This window comes from Portunus trituberculatus, chromosome 23, assembly GCF_017591435.1.
Source record: "Portunus trituberculatus isolate SZX2019 chromosome 23, ASM1759143v1, whole genome shotgun sequence".
Lineage (NCBI taxonomy): Eukaryota > Metazoa > Arthropoda > Malacostraca > Decapoda > Portunidae > Portunus > Portunus trituberculatus.
The window spans coordinates 2,030,001-2,054,000 of NC_059277.1; the positions used below are offsets into that span (position 1 = coordinate 2,030,001).

The 24,000-nt window shown below is 39.3% G+C and overlaps 1 protein-coding gene and 1 long non-coding RNA gene across 2 annotated transcripts in view; one reads left to right on the plus strand and one right to left on the minus strand.

The window, feature by feature from the left end:
* The window catches only part of LOC123507963, a 26,101-nt gene extending 8,671 nt beyond the window's left edge, over positions 1–17,430 (plus strand). Inside the window, exon 3 of the long non-coding RNA XR_006675844.1 lies at positions 16,101–17,430. This is a non-coding gene — a long non-coding RNA (uncharacterized LOC123507963). The remainder of the gene's footprint in view (positions 1–16,100) is intronic.
* Positions 4,666–24,000, minus strand: part of LOC123507962 — a 74,391-nt gene continuing 55,056 nt past the window's right edge. Inside the window, exons 3-6 of the mRNA XM_045261326.1 lie at positions 15,493–15,732; positions 10,054–10,189; positions 7,959–8,088; positions 4,666–7,323 (exon numbers count right to left, since the gene is read on the minus strand). Of these exons, the coding sequence (XP_045117261.1) occupies positions 7,238–7,323; positions 7,959–8,088; positions 10,054–10,189; positions 15,493–15,732 (592 nt within the window). The 3' untranslated portion in view covers positions 4,666–7,237. The remainder of the gene's footprint in view (positions 7,324–7,958; positions 8,089–10,053; positions 10,190–15,492; positions 15,733–24,000) is intronic.

Here is a 24,000-nt window from a genome sequence, read left to right on the forward strand (position 1 = left end):
TATTCCTACATAAGTTTTTGAAGCTTTATAAAATTGCCAAATAGTAACCAGAATGAATATGAAAACACGTCATGGTACTGAAGGGGTTAATATAAACGTAAACAGTTATGATGCAAAAGCAAAAAGAAAGAAATAGTTTAGGAATGAAGTATTGCAGGCAAGTATTAGAAGCGAAGGCAAAGAAAAAATAATGTAAGAATGTTTTGAAAGACTAATGTTATACCGGCCCAGGAACAACATTCAGTGTGTGTGTGCTGGTAATGAAAGTGAAAAATGACAAAGCATAGTGAAGGAGAATTTTTCTTGCAACGATGTACTGGAAAGAAAAATGACGTGCATGAAAGAAAGTAAATATCGATAATTCTTTAGTGAAATTTGAAGTTTAAAAAGAAAAAATGAAAGCAGCATTGCAAAAACTCAAATGAAATTCCCCTTTAATGGTATGGTGAACAAATAATGTTTGAATGTAGAGTTGTTATTTCTATTTATTCATTTAATTATTTGTTTATGGAGGTTACACTGACGTCAGACAAATGGTAAAGTGAAGGAGCAAGAAACACATAAATGACAGCTGTGTAGATTTAACCCTTCTGCTAGACAAGCATTACCATAATTACCTACAGTTGTTGTGTTTTTTTTTTGTATCTTGCACGTCTTTTGAAACAATTCTGTTGCGAGGGAACAATAAGGATAACTTAGCACGAACGCACATTTGTTCACGTTCCCTACACATCTTTTAATACAATCCCGTTACCTGTGGAAGACAAGACAACCCTAACATTTTTTTCTATTTTCATTGCACTTTCAAAGGACAATTTAGCAGCAAATGAAATAAAAATATGCAACACTAACGTACAATTATTCACTGTGGAAGTCAGTTGTAAGTAAAAAATCATAATAGTGAAATAAAAAAGTCATATTCTTTTTCTTTCTGTGTGCTTTGAATATCAACAAAGAACAGTTTTAGCAACAGAAGAAGTAAAACAACAAACTTTGGCAACATGAACGCACATACTGTATGTTTAAGTTTGTGATGTGAAGGAAAGAAAATAGAAGAGCAGCAGACCTTCTTTAATTCCTTGTCATCCGCGACCATCCAGCAAACACGTATCTCCTTCAAGGGGGCTCGGTGTGTGCTTGCATGGTGGTGATGCTCGTGAATATTCAGGGAGGCTTGTGATGGGAAGAGGGACAGGCTTAGCTAGGGAGTGTTAAGCTACATATTCTCTCCCCTCCGCCGTCTCCGTCGAAGTTAAGATAGTGTAATATTTAGTTTTGTTTCTTGGTAACTGAGGAAAGAACGTTGATATCTAGCTGGGCAGAAAAAATCGTTTTTAAGTGAAGGAAAATATTCTTAAAGAGAATAAGGAATTTCGTTTTAAAGTCAGTGAGAGGGATGCGTGTAGCAGAAAACCAACCCTTCAGAGAGAGAGAGAGAGAGAGAGAGAGAGAGAGAGAGAGGTTGGTGGGGCTGGTGTCCTAAGGTGGCGTTATTGGCTTACCATCAGGCCCCGGGGACGCCCGATAAAGGCCATTATAGTTAACAGGATCAGCCGGGATTCCTTGGGAGCCGCCACGCATCCCAGAGGCTCCTCGGGGCCTTACCTGTTTGATACCGAGGCTTCCTGAAGGAGTGGGAGAGACAGGTACCTTCACGTGGCTTCTTGTAGCTTATGTTCTTATGTTCTTATCGTTGTTTGATGGCGAGGCCTTCTGATGATGCAAAAATATGAGATTCAGAATACAAGTGAATTTATCTACTCCATCAGAGGAAACCACGTGTGCACCTGATGGGTTCCAGCAGCTACTCTTACGTTTTTTGTTGTCTTACCATTGCTAGTTCCAGTTGTTTGTTGTTGGTGATATTTGATAGAGACGGAATATCTAGACCATCAGTACATCCACCTTATGTTCTTCATCACTTCTCGCCTAAAAGTGTTAGTCTTAATCCTGATATTGTTGTCTTAATGGAGGACAGATAGGCAGAGTGATATACAGGTAAGATAAACATAAGAGCCGGAGAAATATTTGGAAGCTTGTTCTCTGCAGCTTACCGTTCAAATTCACTTCTCACCTACTGTTGTAGAAATGGAGAACAGACAGACGAACAGAAAGACAGCAAAGATTGAATATTGGAAATTTTATCCTCAGTTTACATTTACAATTTATTATACCCATATTTCTTCCATATTGCTTTAGCATAAAAAAAAAAAAAAAGCAGATACTCGTCCTCCATCCCACGCACACACTCACCCTGTTCACCCACACACGCACAACCACTCACACCCACCCATGCCCCGCCCCCTCCCTACACACACACACACACACACACACACACACACAGGAACACGTAATGGTCTTTTAAGTAACTCTCTTTTTATGAAGGTATCTTTACCATTTCTTACAAGGGAGTAGGTTGCATAAGACGGTGAACGGAGAGTACCTACTTGCAATGAGATTGTATCTTTAAAACCTGTGTTGGTACTTTGGCATTTATGGAGATGTGGTATAGAGTAGAGCCGTCTCTCTCTCTCTCTCTCTCTCTCTCTCTCTCTCTCTCTCTCTCTCTTTCTCGAGGCAGTGGCAGTGTTGAAGAAAAGTGAGCGAAAAGTCAGAATAGAATTATGGGCGAGAGAGAGAGAGAGAGAGAGAGAGAGAGAGAGAGAGAGAGAGAAAGAGTATGTGATACCTGTTGTAATAAATGTCATGTTTTCTCAGCATTTACCATTTTCTTTTCCTTCCTCTCTCCATCTCTCTCTCTCTCTCTCTCTCTCTCTCTCTCTCTCTCTCTCTCTCTCTCTCTCTCCTCCCCCTCAGCCTCCATTATACTCCAGTGCAAACGATTACGTAAATGATGCCTTTTACTTACCTCGTGCGGCTATGAAAGAAAACGGGAATGGAGGAGGAGGAGAAGGGGAGACTTTTTAGAAGCAATAAGGTTAAAGGTAAATGAAGAAAGAGCATTTTTCTCCGTTTTGTGTTTTTTTTCAGTGTTCTTTCTTTCATTTTATTCAATTTTTTTTTTTTTTACGTGTGGTTGTGAAAATATTACGTCTTCCTTTTCTCTTTATTTTGTTTTGTTTTAGTGTTTCATGTTTTCACGATTTCTTTTTTTTTTCTTTTTCTATTTTATTTTCGGTTTCTAGGATTCTATTTACTCTTCTTTCTCTCTTCCTCTTTTGTTTTCTTATTTTATTATTTAGTTTATTTGCGTAGTCATATTTCTTCAGCACCCTCCTCCCTCTCTCTCTCTCTCTCTCTCTCTCTCTCTCTCTCTCTCTCTCTCTGGCAAAATCTACACACTTTCATTTTTTTTCTTTTCTGCCCTCTGCTCTCCTTGCCTCCCTTCCTTCCAACCTTACCTCTTTCCTTCCTGCCAGCCTTCTTTTGCTTGCCCTCCCCCTCCTTCTCTCCCTCCATTCCGGCATTTTCCTCCCGTCCCTACTTCTGCTCTCTCTCTCCCTCCGCTATCCCTCCTCCCTTTTCTTTCCTCGGGGGAAATAATTCAGCGGTAGGGTAAAGGAAGGAAAAGAGTTATTGTACCTTATCTTTTCAAATGCCGATGTTATTCAATATTTCTTGACTTATTTTGGTTTTTGGTGTTTGAAAATGCAATGGGATTCTAATTTTTTTTTTTTCGTCATGTTCAAAGTGTTTCTAGGTAGCAATGACAACAAGATTCAAGTCTATTGTACGAGATTAAAGGTTATAGTAAAATAATTGCAGTGATATTTGATTCTTTTATATCTCCACTTGTACTATTTTCATTTAATCTATTTGTTTATATACTCATTTATCAATTTACTTAAGATTCTGTGTATTATTCGCATTTTCGTTAATTATGGAAATGTAATCTATTAACGGATCTTGTGCCAGCGCAAAATCTGATATGAGATGAAACGCCGGCGGTGCATTCACTGGCCTGCCTGTGTGAGAGATGCTGTCACTTACTTATGTAGTTTTTAGTAACGAGGTTGAATATTACGATTGCTATTAATTTCCCTGATGCGCGATACAAAGTTACTACTGCAACCTGTCCTACTGTATATCACTACTACTACTACTACACTATTACTACTACCACTACCACTACTCGATGGGAAGGCGGTGGCGCAGTGGATAAGTTGGTGAGCGTGGAATCGGGCTGACGTCCAGACGTAGGTTCGAATCTCACCACATACCACTTCGAAGCTATGCCATTTGTCGAGTGGTTCAAAGTTACCTATATGTTACCGTGATACCCAGGTTCGAGGTGGTTACACCGAAGATGCGCTTGGGTGGTGATATGGGCCATAATATGAGTACCACTATAAACAAAATTGCCTACGCCATTAATGGGCGGAAACTTAACAGCGCTTCCCACATACACTCTTCAAGTATGCCTACAGGCGCTATAGGCCATAACATAAAAACTACTGCTACTACCACCAGTACTACTACTACCGTCACTACTGTTACTACTAGTACTACTACTATTACTGCTCTCATTACTATTACTACTACTACTATTACTGATACTACTACTACTACTACTACCACTACACCACTACTGCTATTACTACTATTACTACTACTACTACTACTACTACTACCAATACTGCTGCTGCTACTACTACTACTACTGCTACTACATATAATTTTAAGGAATGAAATCAAAGCCAGTAGTTGATGCCAGCGTTCTCTTTTTAATGTTGCAAAAATATAGATCACACCTAAGACGAGATACAATTACCTTAACTAATTAATGTATACATGTTTACTGCACTACGTATGTATGGGATGAGGAAAACAACATTCACACACACCTACACACACACACACACACACACACACACACACACACACACACACAACACTGGGATACGTATGTGTGTATGTGTGTGTGTGTTTGTGTGTGTGTGTGTGTGTTTTATTTTTAACTTACGACTAGAAATTTAATCACAGGTATATTTCAGGTTAGTAAAAGGTATATATGTATGTAAGTCTGATGGTTAGTGTATAGATAAATGTGAAAGAAAAAAGTCCAATTTTATCATGTTAAGGACTGCCACGTGTAGGTCTATAGGCTTGTTACAACTTGGCCTATGTGTTGGTGTTACCTTTAGTCACCTGGGAGTTACCTGTTCACGCGCTCACCTGTCACACATGCAGTCAGCACGTCACGTCATGTTTCACTCATTACGTCATAAATGCACACGTGTTGAGTGATAATGCTTTTATATTTTCCTTTCGTTTTCATATCAAAGCAAGTGACATGTGACGAATTATAGAGGAAATAATGACTGCACACACGCACACGCACATGCACGTACACGCACACACACACACACACACACACACACACACACACACACACACACACACACACACACACACACACACACACACACACACACAAGCACCAAAAATAATAAACGAGAAATCATGTTACGAGTGAAAGTTGAAAGAAAAAGTAATACAAACAAATATTTTCATTGATGAGAAAAATATAAAATAAAAAAAAAGTCAGGCAAAGAGAAATGGGAATTGAAATGTGGCGTTTGTGTTGCGTTAATAAAAAGGGGAAAAACGATACATGTGAATGAGAAATGTGGCGCAACTGGGGTGATGAAAGGCAACATTGTAAAAAGTGATTGAATATAATGTGACGCTGAACTGGATGCAAACTGAACGAAATTAGATGAACTAACGTAACATAATGAAACACAGGAACTTTACGAGAGAGAGAGAGAGAGAGAGAGAGAGAGAGAGAGAGAGAGAGAGAGAGAGAGAGAGAGAGAGAGAGAGGAGAATGTCGTTAACAGTAACATGAAATTAATGACAGGGATCTCTCTCTCTCTGCCTCTCTCTCTCTCTCTCTCTCTCTCTCTCTCTCTCTCTCTCTCTCTCTCTCTCTCTCTCTCTCTCTCTCTCTATTCATATATATATTATAACAACTCCCCCTTGAAATATGAGAAACATCGTCGTTTTCTTCCAAAATTTGCTTTCAAAACATTTTTATTCCCTGTGAAGTTAATTGCTCCCCTATTTTTTCTTCCTTCTTCTTTTCCTATTCTCATTGTTCTATTTTTCTTCCATCTTTTGTTTATCCCCCTCCTGTTCCTCCTTCTCTCCTCCTTTTCAGTGCAGTGTATCGTTATCTCTCTCTCTCTCTCTCTATTTCTTTTCTCTCCATTTATTACTGTTCGCTTTATTTTGCATTTTGTTCGTCTCCCTTCTTTCATCCCCGTTCTGCTTTATTGCATTCTCTTTCTCTTTTCTCCTTCCTGCTTCCCTTGTATTATGGCTTCCTCTGTTCTCTTTTTCTCTTGCTTCGCCTTTTCCTCTTTCCACTTATTCGAGTTTAGTGTGCATTCTCTTTTCCTTCCTCTTCATGTCTCAGTTTTTTTTATTCTTTCTATTATCTCGTTCTACGTATTTTTTTTTTTCAGAATGTGCTGTTTTCTTTCCCTCTTTGCATTTACATTATATCTATTTTTTGTTGAGTTTCCCTTTTAATATCTGTTTGTGCATTCTGTATTTTTTTTTTTTGTCTTCTTACATTTTTCCTTTCATGTATTTTTCTTTTTATCATGTAATTTATTGCCACTGGAATTCCTTTTAGTGCATTTCCCTTCGTTTGTTTTTTTATATCATGAGCGTTTCTCTTATATCATCTCTTGCCGTGTAATCTTTAAGCATTTTTTTACCTAGAACTTTTCACGGACGCATATTTTCACAAGTCTTCACTTTAATTCATTTAATGCAATTCATTTAATGCACAACTCTTCACGTATTCTTTAAATATTTCCCTCTTGCTTCCAGGTTCCGTGTTTGAAGCCTCTAAGCGATTCTTTTACCCAGAATTCTTTACGCACGCATGATATCCTGTCCTTCTTGTAACGTGATATTGATAAAACATTTCTTTTCCTGCGCTGCGTCACGTAATATCGGTAACATCATGTCTTTTAGTTTTTTTCTTGCCTTGCTTTCCTTCTCTCCCTTTTCCCTTCCTTCCTTGTCTTTTTTCTCGCCTTTTTCTTCTTTTTTCCTTTACTCTGGTCGTAGCGGGGGTCGTGGCGGCGTCTATACTTAGACCAAATAGTGATGATCAGCTCTGGCAGGTAATATCGATAACATCCTGTCTTTTTTTTCATTTCCTTTCCATTTTTTCCCTTTCTCTTTCATACTTGTCCTTTCTCGCCTTCCTTCTTCTTCTTCACCACGTTCCTTGCCGTGGCGAGGGTCGTGGCGGCGTCTAGTCGTACTCAGACCCAATGGTGATGCTCAGTTCATTAGATACAATGAGAGTCTTGTGGTACCAGATGTTGGTGTCCAGAACAACTGCAAGGAGAGGGAAGAGTGGAGGTATTAGCTGACGGGATGACTGCTGCTGTTATTCTTATTGTTGTAGTGGTGATGGTAGTGTTATTATTGTTGTTGTTGTTGTTGTTGTTGTTGTTGTGTTTGTTATTGCTATGTGTTGTTATTGTTTTTAATTTTTTTTTTTCTATTGCTGTTATTTTTGTTGTTGTTTTTTGGTTGGTAATGTTTTTGTTACTATTTTCTGTTTTTAATTATTTTTCCTATATATTGTTTTCCTACTTCAGCTAGGTATACTATAATTTCCATTAATATTTACTGCTATTCTTACTACTATTACTACTACTACTACTACTACTACTACTACTACTACTACTACTACTACTACTACTACTACTACTACTACCACTAACAATACCACTACCACTACTGTTACTTCTACTACTACCACTACCACTACTACTACTACTACTACTACTACTACTACTACCATCACCACCATAAACCACTATAACTACTACTATTACAGCAACTCCTTACTATTTACTACTACTTCTACTACAATTCATACTACTACTAACATACTACTAACTCTTCTCCTGCTCCTACTTCTCATCCACCACCACCACCACTACCACCACCAACACAGCACTTACTGATCTCTCCTGGCTCCACCACCACTTCCAGACCGACACACTGGAAGAAGCACTCGGGCGGGGGCTCCAAGGTCCAGAGTTTGCGGCCCCTTATCTGCGCCTGCCAGGAAGGGTTGCCCACGTGGTCAATCTGACGAAGGAACGAAGGAAGGGAGAGATGAGTGTGGCTTACCTGTTGATTTGGGGAGGATTATGAGGGTGGAGTGTGTGAGAGAGAGAGAGAGAGAGAGAGAGAGAGAGAGAGAGAGAGAGAGAGAGAGGAGAGGGAGATTGCTTTCATTATATTTCCCAGTCACGTAACTAATCCAAACGGGAAAATAAAATGAATACCAGGAATTGGACAAGATCACACACACACACACACACACACACACACACACACACACACACACACACCCATCCACACACACAGTAGGTCTCTGATTGGTCATGCTTTCATTATATTTCCCAGTCACGTAACTAATCCAAACGGGAAAATAAAATGAATACCAGGAATTGGACAAGATCAAACACACACACACACACACACACACACACACACACACACACACACACACACAGTTTCGGCATCCATCCACCCATCCACCCTCATCCTACCTCTCTCTCTCTCTCTCTCTCTCTCTCTCTCTCTCTCTCTCTCTCTCCAACGCATAGGTCTCTGATTGGTCAATGAAAGAGAGATGAGGGCACAGGGAAGCCCGGAACTCCTGCAGGCGGCATTCTGATTGGCTGATTCGCATTGACAGGAGGAGGAGGAGGAGGAGGAGGAGGAGGAGGAGGAGGAGGAGGAGGAGGAGGAGGAGGAGACAGGGGAGGAGGAGGGAGATGGAGAAGAAATAAAGAATAGATTGTTGAAAAGAATGCAAAATGAAGAGTAACAAAACGCCGAAAAGAAGGAGGAGGAGGAGGAGGAGGAGGAGAATGAGGAGGAGAAGGAGGAGGAAAAGGAGGAAGAGAATGAAGACAAGTGGAGGTGATTGAAGAGGAGCTGACTGAGGTTGAGGAATAAATGTGTGGAGAAAGGAAGAAGAAAAGACGTGGAGTGAAGAATAAGATAAGCTGGAGGAGGAGGAAGAAGAAGAAGAGGAAGAAGAAGAAGGAAGGAAAAGGGAAATAATATATAACAGAAGAAAGAAAAATATAAAAGAAGAATACATATAACTGAAAGTGCTGGAAAAGAGGAGGAAGGAAGGAAAGATGTACAAAGGAGAACGGAGGAGGAGGAGGAGGAGGAGGAGGAGGAGGAGGAGGAGGAGGAGGAGGAGAATTTCTAGCCACTGTCAAAGCGTTATATATACTCAATTCCATACACTTACATATACATACATACATACATAAGAACATACTATTGCTGCTGCTACTACTACTACTACTACTACTACTACTACTACAATTCCACACACACACACACACACACACACACACACACACACACACACACACACACACACACACACACACACACACACATATATACACACACAATGAGAAGGCTTACAAAAGAATCACACGAGGCAACTAAAGGTGTAATTCCATGGCAATATAAACAAAACTCGCTCTTATAAAACACATCCACACCTCACAGCTAATGGCTTTCACTCGTGTTAACACCCCATCATTACAGCAACACCACCACCACCACCATCACCACCACCACCACCACCACGGTAATATCATCACACCACCACCACCGCATCACCATCACACTCACTCCCACCCCCATGACCACCACCACCATAACCCGTGCCGTCCTGCCGCAATTCCCTTAATGGAAGGCTGGATGGCTCTCCCCAGCAGGAAGGGAAGCCGCTGCAGGGAGGCAGTGGAGGAGGGAAGGAAGGGAATGAAGGGAAGGAAGTTGGGAAGTACCGCTACGTGAGTGACATGGATAAGTGTCTGTTTCGTATTTCCAAGATAATTTCGCTGTTCTTGGCGTGTTTTTGAATATATTAGCGCTTTATCGCTTTACTAATCATTCTTTTATGGATGGTTTTAATGGATAGGAACGAGAGGAATGGAGTCACAGGTCACAAATCACACTCATACGTGCGCACATTCTCACCCATCACAGCGGCATTCCAGGCCTGCTACTTACGTGCATGTGCGCCCCATAGCCCGGCGTGCCCATGAAGATCCAGTCTGTCTTGGAGGATTCAGCGGCCTGGGGCAGGAAGTAAGGCCTTTCATAATGGTTCCTTAGGATGTTGGCGGCGGAAGAGTCACAGTTACTCCTGAAGGAAAGAAGAAGAGGATAAGGGAGGGAGGGACAGAGATAAGAGAAATTAGAACAGAGATTTTTTACAGATAACAGGTGTCGAAGAAAGTCACAGTTACTCCTGAAGGAAAGAAGAAGAGGATTAGGGAGGGATAGAGAGATAAGAGAAATTAGAACTCAGATTTTTTACAGATAACAGGTGTCGAAGAAAATACTAGAAAAGAAAGTAAATTGGACCTTAAAAGAGAAAATTGTAGTATATCGGTAAAAAATGATAGATGAGGAAGTTGATGGAGGAAGAAGACAAGGTAGGCCAAAGAATAGATGGAATTACTGCCCTGTGGATGATGTGAGAGTGGCAGTTTTGGCTAGAGAGGAGGCAGGACACAGAATCTTGTGGAAAAGACTACTTGTGGACATGAAGAAAGAGAGAGAGAGAGAGAGAGGAAGAAGAGCACCGTAAAATATCGTCAGAAGAGACACAATTATAAAAAAAAGGATAAATTAACATAGAAAGATAGAATGAAGATAGGCAAATACTGAGGAACGAAGGAAAGAAGAGGAAAAAGGAAGTGGATGAAGGGAGAAACGATTGAGTGCGAGGGAGAGTGAATAAAAGGAGGAGAGAAAGATGCAAAAGAGACGAGAGGGAGAGAAGGTCAGAAGCTGGAGGAAAGTTAAGAGGAAGGTGAATTGGGGGAGAAATGAAAAGTGAGTGAGAGGAGAGAGGAAAGAAGAGAGGAGGGATGGATGAAAGGGGAGAGGACGGAGGAGAGGAAGAAGAAAGGGGAGAAAGACCGACAGTCAAAGATGAAAGATACGTTTAGAGCCACACACACACACACACACACACACACACACACACACACACACACACACACACACACACACACACACACACACACACACACGGAAAGAGACCATCCGTTGAAAGAAAAGAAAAGAAAGAGGAGAAGAAAAGATAGGATAGACACACGCACGAGAAGACTAACGACCAAAAACAAAAGAAAAACAGACAGACAGAAAGACAGACAGGCAGACGGACAGACAAACAGAGGGAGAGGAAAGAAGAAAGCCAAACAAAAGAACCCGAAGAAGCAAAATACAAAAGTTCAGAGGGCAAAAAAAAAAAAGTTATAATTAAACAAAGAAAGTCGAGAATGCAAAGAAAAATATAAAGAATTAAAAATAAAAAGAACAAAACTTTAACTATTACTCCTACTACTATTACTACTACTACTACTACTACTGCTTCTGCTGTTGTTCCTATTACTAATACTACTATTTCTGCTGTTGATGCTATTACTATTGTATTTCTGCTGCTATTCTTACTATCAAAACTACAATCATTACCAACCTAAGTTATCCTAAGCTACCACCACCACCACCGCCACCACCACAACCACCACCACAACCATTGCTACTACTAAGAAGAAAACAATATGTAGAATTTACGACACTGTAACTTTATTGAGGTCCTTATAAATTCAGGTACTTTGTTAGGAAATATCAGGTTGGTTCCATTAATTATTTCAAGAATGCTCCGGGCTGCGCTGGAATACAATCTGCGCAAGTTGTGTCATCGGAACAGTGCGCAGTATCAAAACTCCTGAGCCTTTTGTGGATCAGGTCACTTGAAAGTCAGGATATCGGAGAGAGAGAGAGAGAGAGAGAGAGAGAGAGAGAGAGAGAGAGAGAGAGAGAGAGAGAGAGAAATAATGCTAGGAGAAAAAAAAAACTAAAATAAGTAAGACAAAGATAGACAAAATAGATAGATAGATTGATAGATTCTGGCGCCAATGGGATAAAAATGAGAGCAAGAGAGAGAGAGAGAGAGAGAGAGAGAGAGAGAGAGAGAGAGAGAGAGAGAGATTAAGTAAACGGAAAAGGGTATATCGGACAAAGCAAACATAAAGCGGAGGAATAAAGAAAAAGAATAAACAGAAGTAGAAGGAAACACAAAGAGATAAAAGCAATGAAAGTGAGTTCAGAGAGAGAGAGAGAGAGAGAGAGAGAGAGAGAGAGAGAGAGAGAGAGAGAGAGAGAGAGAGAGAGAGAGACGCAAATGCAACACTTCCTTTGAAATGAAGACAACAATTAAAAAAAGAAAAAAAGAACAAAGAGAAGAGAACGTTTTGAAGATGAAAGTAAACGGTAGTGAGGAAATGGAGAGAGAGAGAGAGAGAGAGAGAGAGAGAGAGAGAGAGAGAGAGAGAGAGAGAGAGAGAGAGAGAGAGAGGCAGCATAGACAAACAAATGTATAGATAACCCTAACATTCTCTCTCCCTCCTTCCTTCTCTTTCTCTCTCTCTCTCTCTCTGGAATATTTATCGAATCGACGCCAGAATTCCGGAGAGCTCGATGTTAGTATTTCCGGATCTTGGAGAAATTGTCCGGATACGCGAAGATTAGACCGGATTTGCCATCGCTTTACCGGCCTAAATGGATTAGCCTGAGGTGCTAGAGAGAGAGAGAGAGAGAGAGAGAGAGAGAGAGAGAGAGAGAGAGAGAGAGAGAGAGAGAGTCAGTCTAAATGTATATATGAGTTAATACAGTGAAAATTTATGAAAGAGGAAAGAGGGAAGGAAGGAAAGAAGAAGGAAGGAAGGAAGGAAGGAAGGAAGGAATAAGAGAGGAAGGGAAGAAAGGAAGGAAGAAGAATAAAATATGAAACAAGAGACCCTAGAGATAGAGGGAAGCATGTTAATGGAGAGAGAGAGAGAGAGAGAGAGAGAGAGAGAGAGAGAGAGAGAGAGAGAGAGAGAGAGAGAGAGAGAATGATGAAACGATAGGTATTAATAACCAAGAGGGAAATAAAATAAATAACTCGTGAAAGAAAGAAACATAGAACGAAACTAATTTAATTAATAAGAACACCACAAATGTAAATAAACGGGGAAGGAATGATAAACAGAGGGACAGAAAAAGAAGAATAAAGGGAAGAAGAAGAAGAAGAAGAAGAAGAAGAACGACAAGAACGAGGACAACAAGAACAAGACGAGGAAGAGACGAAAACAAAGAGAAATCAAAGGAAGAAAGTGGAAGAAACGAACACGAAAGTGAAGACGAAGAAAGTGAAAGAAAATAAAAACGAAAAAGTGACGAAGAAGAAAAAGCAAAGACGAACACGAGGGCAAAGACGAAGGAAAGGAAAAGAAAGAGAAAAAGAAGATAGACGAAGAAAAGAAAAGTAGAAGAAGAAGAAAAAAGGAAGAAAAAGAAGAAAAGAAAAAAAGAAGAAATGAAAAGAGATTACATGAAAGGGGAAGCGAATGAGCAGACAGACAGAGATACGAATAAAAGGAGAGATAAGAGAAAATTAATGATGACTAAACGAAATAATGGCAAGGGAGATGAGAGGGGAAAAGAGAGAGAGAGAGAGAGAGAGAGAGAGAGAGAGAGAGAGAGAGAGAGAGAGAGAGAGAGAGAGAGAGAGAGAGAGAGAGAGAGAGAGAGAGAGATCATCATTTTCGAATCTGATAAATGTTCACGTAAAAATATGAATCGATGTAAAATATAAAGAGAATTGCAAAGTGACAGCGAAACACAACTGGAAAACAGAAAGGATAGACTCGAATGACGGGAGAGAAAATTAAACCAAATAGAAACATAAAGACTGCGAATTATTTCAGAGTAACGTGAATATAAATGAGTGAAAATATAAGAGAATTGTCACATGAAGCGTAAAAAAATAAAACTGCCACGTAATAACAAATGGGAAAGGACACAAAAGATAATGATGTGAAGTGTAAAAAGATTGCAACTAATGTACTGAATTTTATAGTAGTGAATGAGATTTAAATTGAAAAGAAAAGAAAAAAATATTGTATATAATGTACACACGCTTTGGAATTATTTAAAAAAGTCGGAGTGATGTGTGAAAAGTGACGAGAGAGTGAAGTGAAGTCAGGTATGAATATGAAATGTGAGAGGCAAATTGTATAACGGTAAAATACGGTGAAAAGAAATAAGAAAAAAATAGATATGAGAATATACGCTGAATAATTATTTCCAGGTGAGAATAATGCGTGACAGTGTTGAACAAAAGAGTGAAATGCAATGAAGCGTAAGATATAATACGAAAAGTGAAAGAGAAATGTGAAAACAGGAATGTAATATAGTGAGTGAGCACCGGAGATTTATTTATGTGGAACTTTGTAATTACCTCTGAAAGATACATCAATAATATATTTGTCAAAAGAATGAGCTCAAATGACCACATAAAATAAAAAGTCAAATGAGAAAAAAATAATGCAGGGAAATATACAAATTGTGAAGATAGAATAATATGAGTAGATAATACCCTTTTTTAATCATCAAGCATGATAATAAATGAGAGTACAAGAAAAAAGAGTGAGGCATTCAGGGACAATACAGCATGAGGCGCGCTCGTAAAATTGAAAGAACCATTAGAATCCAGCCATTGAAGCCACGGCGCAGCGTTATGGGAGGTCTGTAATGTAGTGCAGGGCTCTCTCCACCCAGGATATCAGATGACGGAAGCAAAAACTAATTAACTAAATAACTGAAAAAAAAGACTTTGCGAAAACTAAATGAAAAAAGGGGAAAAAGTTAATAGCACGTGGAAAGTCATGGCATAGTGTTACGGGAACCTGTAATGCAGCTTTCTGTAGTCCGAATATCAAATGGCAGAAGCAAAAACTAATGAACTCAATAACCGTAAAAAAATAAAAGTCTGCAAATATAAATCGCTACAATAAGAATATATGGAAAAAGTCAAGAGTTGAAATTAAATTGAAAATGAGGGTGAAGCAGAATTTAATTACTGAAGCCAGGATGAAAAAAACGTGCACTGTAGGTGAAGAGAGGAGTCACACCTCGCTGCGAAGATCACATTTTGCACACTGCTGAATAAGCCAAATGTCACCAGGGTCATCCAGCAAGGTCACATGTAGGTAACTGCCGGTCTCAGTCACTGGCTTCAGCTTTAATATGAGTCACTCACCAGGTCAACCAAAAGAGGTCACACTTGACATCACAGCTAGCAGGTCAGCAGCGGTCACCAAGGGCCATCCACCAAGTACCACACGAGGTCAAAGTCAGAAGGATTAGCACGAGGTCACAATCGCTAGGAGGTCACAGAGGTCACGCTCACCACATGCTGAAGGTCACGTCAGTCATGAGAAATAGTCACTATTCAGTAAACTAAGAGCCACAGTTTGGAGGTCATTCAGCAAAAGTCACATAGGGTCACACTCAAGTCAACAGAAGTCACAGTCACTATGCAATATATCAAGGTTCACAGTGAGGAGGTCAATAAGTAGAGGTCACACAGGGTCACACAGGGGTCACACTCACCATCCAATGTACCAGGGGTCGCCGCGCATGGCCGCCCTCTCTGCGGTCATGTTGAACACGTGGCGCAGGTTCCGGAACTCGGTCTGGTAGGGGAAGAACTGGCAGTCCCGCTCGAAGTTCTCCAGCACCGGGGAGTCGTCCGCGTAGATAGACTTAAAGAAGGTGAAGGAGAAGGTGTGAGGCGCTGACCAGTTCCTCTGCCCGTCCGTCACCACCACGGGTCGCCCGCTGTACGCGTACCTGTGAGGGTGATAGGTAGATTGATTTATTCATCGTTATCAGTTAGAGGCTTACTATAGTTGATACTTTAGTATTTTATTAGTTTTATTGAGTTCTTGATATACTATTTTTTTTTTTCTGCTTTGCGGGGTTTCCTCTCTCTCCTTACTCCAGCAGCTGCTCGCTCATATCAGACCCCTTATCTGGCTCCTGTTAGCAGCGTGTTCATTCCAGACTGTTTCTCTCCTCACTCCATCAGCTCCCCATTTATTCTAGACTTCCTTTACTCAATCTATCGACTACACATTCATTTCAGATCCTTCATCACTTCACTCCACCCATTTATTTCAGAATTTCTACTCACTCCATCAATTACCCGTTTATTCCAGGCCTTCTCTCTTCCACCTCCATCAGCTGGCCGTTCATGCCAGACCCTTCCGCTACCTCCTATCAGCTGTCTGTGTATTTCAGACCACCTACACTACCGCGGCAGCCTTTTAGCTCGTTACCTGTTGCTAAGAATTCACGGCTCTATAACCCCTGGGCAGAGACGAGACCCGTGTACCTAAGCACCTATAACTTAAAGGAGAGTGCTAGCTGATCCCCTTCACTGCAGGTAAAGAGCGTCAGAACTGCTGGCAGTGTAGGTTTAGAGCGCTTGACTGCCGGTGTTAGGAGTAAGGGCGAGTACTTCAGCGTGTATATCTTTAACAGGACTAATTTGTGATTGCTATAACTTTAAGTAAAGGGATTCTTGTCTTTGATTACTTAAGGTTTAAAGTTTTAGAGTTCTCGATTCCCCAGCATGAGTTTAAGGTTTATATAAATAGATTTGAAAAGAAAATAGGTGAAATTGGGTAAAATGCATTGATATATGACGAATAAACTTATTAAACACTTACCATCGCATGAGTTTGAGTTTGATTTGGATAAATTAGAAACATGAAAAAAATAAATAATTGTTTCATAATACAATGATAGAAGACTTGAGTAAACCTATTAATCATCGACCCTTCGCATGAGTTCCAATTTGAGGAAGTTAGAAAAAACATTAATGTCGAAACTGGCTCACGATAAAGTGGTAGATTATAATAGACTTGGTAATTACGTTGTTACCGCCGAGTTGATGAGCAATTTAAAAGTTCAGCTTAATGTATGGACAGAGATAATACCTGGTTGTAAGTATGGATGTTCTATATAGGAACTGCAACGTGTAGACCTACTGGGTGCTTGTAGGTTCACTTATATTACAATGTTCGTAATTAAAGGATAAATCAAGCACTTTAATATATGTAAATCAAATTATTATCCTTTATGATGCCTAGAAGTAAATGTAAAGGTCATCTTATCAGCCATGACACTAAATAGTCCACAAGAGTAGTAGTCTTTTTTCTTGCAATGCCCATAAAGGTCGCCTGAGCACCTGCCACTAAAGGTTATTAGCTCCTTCAGGTAATGAACTTCTGGGTCACTTTACACCTGACGACGCACGACCAGGTAATATTATGGCTGTTACTCTATCATCGACGGTCTTATATAACCTCATTCATCCTGCCCTTTCTTTCAACGATCCCCACTTAAAAAACATGTAAATGAAAAATTGTAGAATATTAATAAGAATAACAATTTACTATCGATACGAGTATTTACTGGAAAGTTCTTTATTACTTATGGCTCAATTTTGCTATTACTGTTTGTTTGTTTGTGTGTGTGTGTGTGTGTGTGTGTGTGTGTGTGTGTGTGTGTGTGTGTTTCTGTCTGTATGCGTATGCCTGTTTGTATGTCTGTCTATCTGTGTGTGTGTGTGTGTGTGTGTGTGTGTGTGTGTGTGTGTGTGTGTGTGTGTGTGTGTGTGTGTGTGTGTGTGTGTGTGTGTGTCCCACGTAAATGAAAACAATTTCGGTGTTTTCTTAGCGTTGTACGAGACACTCCCTTCGTACTCACGCTTCCTGTCCCTTATTGCATTGCTGCGTGTTAAAATCTACATATATATTAAGTACGCGTCTGAGTGTGACCTGCTTGCATTGTGCCTCAGAAACAAGTAAGGTCAGGTCAGAAATCGCCTGCTGCACCATCAGACTCTTTACTCAATAGGCGATAGACAAAGACGAGAGACATGAGTGGGAAGAGTGGAAAGGAAACTCACTCTGAAGCAACACAAAATAGTCTCTCTATTACTGGAGCCATATTCAGCGTTGCCATCTAATCCTGACTAATTGTAATGGCTCTTGGGGTGAATTAAGCTTGTTTTTCCTTTTCATGCTTGTTTTCGTGATTCCATTGACTGTATCACAAGGAATCTACGTCATTAATAAGATAAAAACATCCCCCTAAAAAACCTGACCAATTATCTGTGGCATTTGAAAAAAAAATATTCTTTTCTGAAAAACAACACGTTTCGAGATACAGTTCCAGTAAAAAGTAGAAAATGAAAAAAAATGTTCGTTCTTAGTGTTTATTTCTTATTCTTCTTCCAAGTACAGGATAATTTAAACATCGAAATATTTTGACACCTGTCCTTTTTTTTCTCTCTATCTAAACTCCGCTCATTGTTATGCATTAGGTTAAAATTTTTCTGTACTCCTGTTTACATTTTTCTCAAAACTTCTGATGGTTAATGTGAAAAATACGATTATATTTATCATTTCCTGAGATAGTGTGTGTGTGTGTGTGTGTGTGTGTGTGTGTGTGTGTGTGTGTAGAAGGAAGGAAAAGAAGCAGGGGAAAGTGGGAAACGTGAGGAAAGAAAGAACAAAGTGAGATAAAGAGAGGAGAGGGAGAAAGTGAAAAAAATAGAGAATGTGGGAGAAAAGAGAGAATTATTACGGTGGAATTTTGATGAAGTTGAGGGAAGATGGAGGGAAAAATGGAGGTAGGAAAGAAAAGGAGAGATGAGAAGAAAAGGAGAGGGAAATGAAAGAGGGAGGAAATATGAAAGAAAAAGATAGATGTGAGAGATAAACGTGAAGAGAATATTGCTGTATTTTAAGAAGAAAAGGAAGAAAAAGTAAAGGAAGAACAAGAATAGGTCCAAAAACAAGGAAGAGCCACGTTCATTAATGTTTTAGAAATGAAAGAAAGAAAAGTTGATGAAAAGAGAATAACTGGAAAAAAAACTTCTATCATCACCATTATTATCACCACTATCACCACCACCACCACCACTAACAATAATAATATCATCATTATCACCACCACCACCACCATCGTCATCATTACCATCACCACCATTATTACTATCACCACCACCACCACCACTAACAACAACATCACCATCATTATCACTACCACCACCACCACCACCACCACCACTACCCTCATCATCCTCATGTTTCAAATTACAACCAACCTTTCATGAAACTTCAACCTTGCTCGTCCATGGAAAAAAAAAAAAGAATAATAACGCAAGAAAAAAAGTAAGCAAAAAAAAAATCAGAAAACACGCCTGAGCTAAACGGTTCGTCCCAGAATTAGAGCAAGGCAACCTGGAATTAATGACAGGAAAAAATATGAGAAATAATAACGATTTTAAAAGAGAAAGAGCCACGTCAAGAGAGAGAGAGAGAGAGAGAGAGAGAGAGAGAGAGAGATTCAGAAAAGCATTCCTCCCTCACCGCGACCATTTTCAAAGACCAAAGACATGATTAGCCGATTTCTAAAGAGTATTTGTCCTGTCGATAATGCGGAAAACTTGCTAACATATCACTAAAATTACAGAAACACCCTTAAAATCCCGTGACACTTTAACTAGAGCCCTTTGAAAATAGGATAGGTACAGGGCAGAAGTATTTCAGAATATTGACCTAAGAGAGAGAGAAAGAACGAAAGAGAGAGAGTATATGCATCTAGATCCATACCTTAATATACCAGCCTATAGTGACGTGGGCTGCTAGAAGACATATCACCTACATAGTGTCACTGTCAGGGAGAGGGAGGGAGAGAGGGAGAGCCAGTCAATTTGGGAGAGATAGAAGGGAGAGTAAAGAGGAAAAAGGAAAGAAAAAAGACCAGAAGAGGAATAGGGAGAGGATGATCATATGGGGAGGGTAAAGAGAAAGAGAAAAGAGGAAATAATTGGAAGGAAAACAACGAATGGTGAATAAGAGAGAAAAGAGGAGAAGAGAGGGAATGAAGAGAGATGGATGGTATAGGAAATAAGATGATAAAGAACAAAAAAGGGATATGAGGAAATGATGAGATAAAAAAAGGAAAGATAGAGTAAAATGAAAGGATAAAAAATGAAGGATAGACAGAAAGAGAGAGAAAAGAAAAGAAATGAGTGAAGAGAGGAGAAATGAAAACTAATGTAAAGGAAGGAGAGGACGAAATGAGACAAAAGAGAAAGATGGAGGGAGAATAAGCAGAAAAGAGGAGGAGAAAGAAGAAAGATGAGAAGAGATAAACTTGAAGGAGAGGAGAGATGAGAAAAGATGTAGTGAGTTGAGAAGATGGAATAAGATGAAAGGAATTATGGGAAAAGGGAACGAGGGAAATAGGCAAAAGAAAGTAAGAAAATAATAAAAGAAAAGAAAAGAAAGGACAAAAAAAAAACAAAGATAAGGAAACAAACTAAAATATATGAAAAAAAACGAAAAAAAAAGGAAATGAAAAGTGGATGAAAGCAAGAAATATTTGAAAACGGAAAAAAATAATGAAAAACTAAAGGAAGAAAAGAGGAAGAAAAACAGAGAATATATAAAAGCAAAAACTAAAGATACTGGAAAGCAAAAGAAAAAAAATAAGAAAATGAAGATAGATAGACGTAGAAAGATAAAGAGCAATAAAAATAGGAGTGAAAAAGAGAAATAAAGGAGAGGAGGGAGAGGGAGAGAGGAAAATGATGAGAGGGGAGACGAGAAGTTGTCAAAAGGAATAAATGGGGAGGAAGAAGAGAACGAGAGGGAGACGTGATGGGGAGGAAAGTCACAAATGAAGGTTAAAATAAAGGTGCCTCTGTGATGACTTCGTACTCAAACAACGCGGCCATAAACCAGCGTCTTATCTTGGGGGTTTCTTCTTCAGTTCTTATTTTCTTCTTTTCAAATAGTAGTTTTAGTTTTCTTCCTTTTTTTCTTTGAGTGTTTATTGTCTACCTATTTTTTTTTCTTCTCGATGAACATTTTCCTTATTTTCTTTGCCTTTTTCACGTAATATTTTCCTTTCTAAATTACAGTTTATTTATTTATTTTTTTTAATAAGTATCCATTTCATATATCATTTTTCTGTTGGCAGGTTTCCTTTCCTATTTTTCTCCTTGCTTCTCTTTTGTGAAACAAGATTATGTTCTCGAATAACAAGTATTTTCTTTAACATAACTCTTCCATAACTCTTCCATTTTTGTCTTTTTTTCCTCTCTCTCTCTCTCTCTCTCTCTCTCTCTCTCTCTCTCTCTCTCTCTCTCTCTCTCTCTCTCTCTCTCTCTCTCTCTCTCTCTCTAAAAAAAAAATAACACCATCATGTTTTTAATAAAGGAAACCTGTTTTAACTTTCCTATTAGTTATCAAATTTACGCTCGCATTTTCCTCTTCAAACACGAGTAACTAGTTCTCTCTTTGTTTATAAGGAAAATAATAATACAGTTAAGAACGTTTCCATGGGAGGAATATAAAAAGTCGGTCATTTTTCACCTCTTTCATTTTTTTCATTAATTTATGTAGACAAGGTGGCAATTAACTGGTAACATGATAAGGAGCTGGTGTTTTTTCCTTCCTCATTACTTTAATTTTTGTAATGGATAACTTTTTTTCAACTCAAGCATAGCATCTCATTAGGGTAACGTGACATGCTCCCCTACCTACCATACACACACACACACACACTCTCTCTCTCTCTCTCTCTCTCTCTCTCTCTCTCTCTCTCTCTCTTTCTTTCCTTTTCCCCTCACTCCGTCTCTCCATCATCCCTCTTCGCCCACCATCCTCCTTAATGAAGACAACGCCTCTCTTATATAAAGGATTCCTGAAAGTCATTTTCCCTCGAGTCTTTTATAGTCTCTCATAAAACAAATGATCTTTATCTTGCAAGTTTGGGAAAATGTGTCTTTCTTTTTCATCCCGTCCTTTTCAATCTTCTTGTCTTCTTTTTCTTTTATGTTATTCGAAAATATTTTGTTTTCCTAAGGTTGTTTCAAAATGTCGTTTCCTTGATTTCTTCGTTTGATTTTCTATTTCTTCTTCTTCCTCTTAATCCTCCTCCTCTTCATCTTCCTCTTCCTTTTCTCCTCCTCCTCCTCCTTCTCCTCCTTCTCCTCCTCTTCCTCCTCTTCGTCCTCTGGTTCTCTTCATCTCCTTAACTACCAAATAAGAATCATGAAAAGAGTGTAACGAAAATCAGAATATACTTGTTTTTTGGTTCCTAAATAAATGCAGATTGGAATGAACGTGTAATTTGTCAAACTGGATTAAGAGATTATGTATGTGTGTGTGTGTGTGTGTGTGTGTGTGTGTGTGTGTGTGTGTGTGTGTGTGTGTGTGTGTGTGTGTGTGTGTGTGTGTGTGTGTGTGTGTGTGTGTGGAGATATTCATTATGTACGTGGTCACAGATTACATTTTTTTGTTTTAACCATATAAATATTCTCTCTCTCTCTCTCTCTCTCTCTCTCTCTCTCTCTCTCTCTCTCTCTCTCTCTTTACACCATCAATATTCCTATTTCATCCCCATTTTTATCTATTACAGCACACCATTTTTCATTTTCCTTCGTTCAAACTCTTCACATTGTGTTGATATGCGAGGTGAGACGGCTGGCGAAGTCGGATTTTCAAGAACGTCAACAAAGAAACAAAGGCTCCGGCACTCGTCCCCGTCTGCCCGAGGCTCTCAGTGTCTCATTACAAACTTGTGAATACTGCGAGACAAGCTGTCGAGACTTACTGCTTTGAAGAACTCCACCCAAGACAGTTTTCATTTTGCCATTTGACAGTGTGGCATTGTATCTAGAGAGAGAGAGAGAGAGAGAGAGAGAGAGAGAGAGAGAGAGATCGTGTGTGTGTGTGTGTGTGTGTGTGTGTGTGTGCGTTTCCATTCACCGTCATTAATTTCAGGTTACTGTTAACGACTTACATCTCTCTCTCTCTCTCTCTCTCTCTCTCTCTCTCTCTCTCTCTCTCTCTCTCTCGTCATCTTAATGGCTGTTCTATTGCTTTATTTTTCTATTGTTTTACTTTTTTTCCCTCCAACAAAAAACATTATTAATCTTACTAATACGATTACTACTACTGCTACTACTGTTACTACTTCTACTATTACTACTACTACTATTACTACTATATACCACCACCACAACTACCACTACCATCATCTCCGTTACTGTTATTACCATTACAATTATTATTATTATTATTATTATTATTATTATTATTATTATTATTATTATTATTATTATTATTATTATTATTATTGTTGTTGTTATTAATCCTCGAGTAAAAGGGGAAACAAGCTTAAACTTAGCAGGAGTACATCCCTTCCCATCATCTCCCCTCACTCCCCTTCGCCAGACGAGGGGAACATAACCCTACACACAAAGTTCTTAGAATAGAATGATTGATTAGGTTACAGTTGGGAACGTGTGTGTGTGTGTGTGTGTGTGTGTGTGTGTGTGTGTGTGTGTGTGTGTGTGTGTGTGGCAGTGACAAATGTTTCAATACACAGTCATTTGTCTCATGGAAAAGTGGAATAAACGCAACATGAAATAGATAAATGAGAAATGAAAGTGTGCGGAGGTTAGATTATGAGAGAGAGAGAGAGAGAGAGAGAGAGAGAGAGAGAGAGAGAGAGAGAGAGAGAGAGAGAGAGAGAGAGAGAGAGAGAGACAAACGGAGAAATAAACAAACACACAAACGGAAAAATAAATCAGCCAACAGAGAGTCAGAAAAACAAACCAACAAATTGACAGATAAACAAAAGACAAAAACACAAAAAAAACTAGAAAAAAAAAAAAATATAAAAGACCAAGAACAACAAAAAAACCCTTTAATAGTCATCTCGGAAACCATTACCTCTCCTTCATCCTTCACTTACTCTACCTTCATAAGAGAAGAAGAGGAGGAGGAGGAGGAGGAGGAAGAGGAGGAGGAGGAGGAGGAGGAGATCATGGCCCCATAAACTACCCAATGACCCCGTAAGCTCTCCCAAACAAGCGCTATTAAGGAAGACAGCAGTGATAAGGACGAATCTTGCCTCAATTGCCCTCCCATCAAAATCTTACGTCAGCTGCTTGTCCTCTGAGACCCCACTGGCTAATTATAGGAGAGAGAGAGAGAGAGAGAGAGAGAGAGAGAGAGAGAGAGAGAG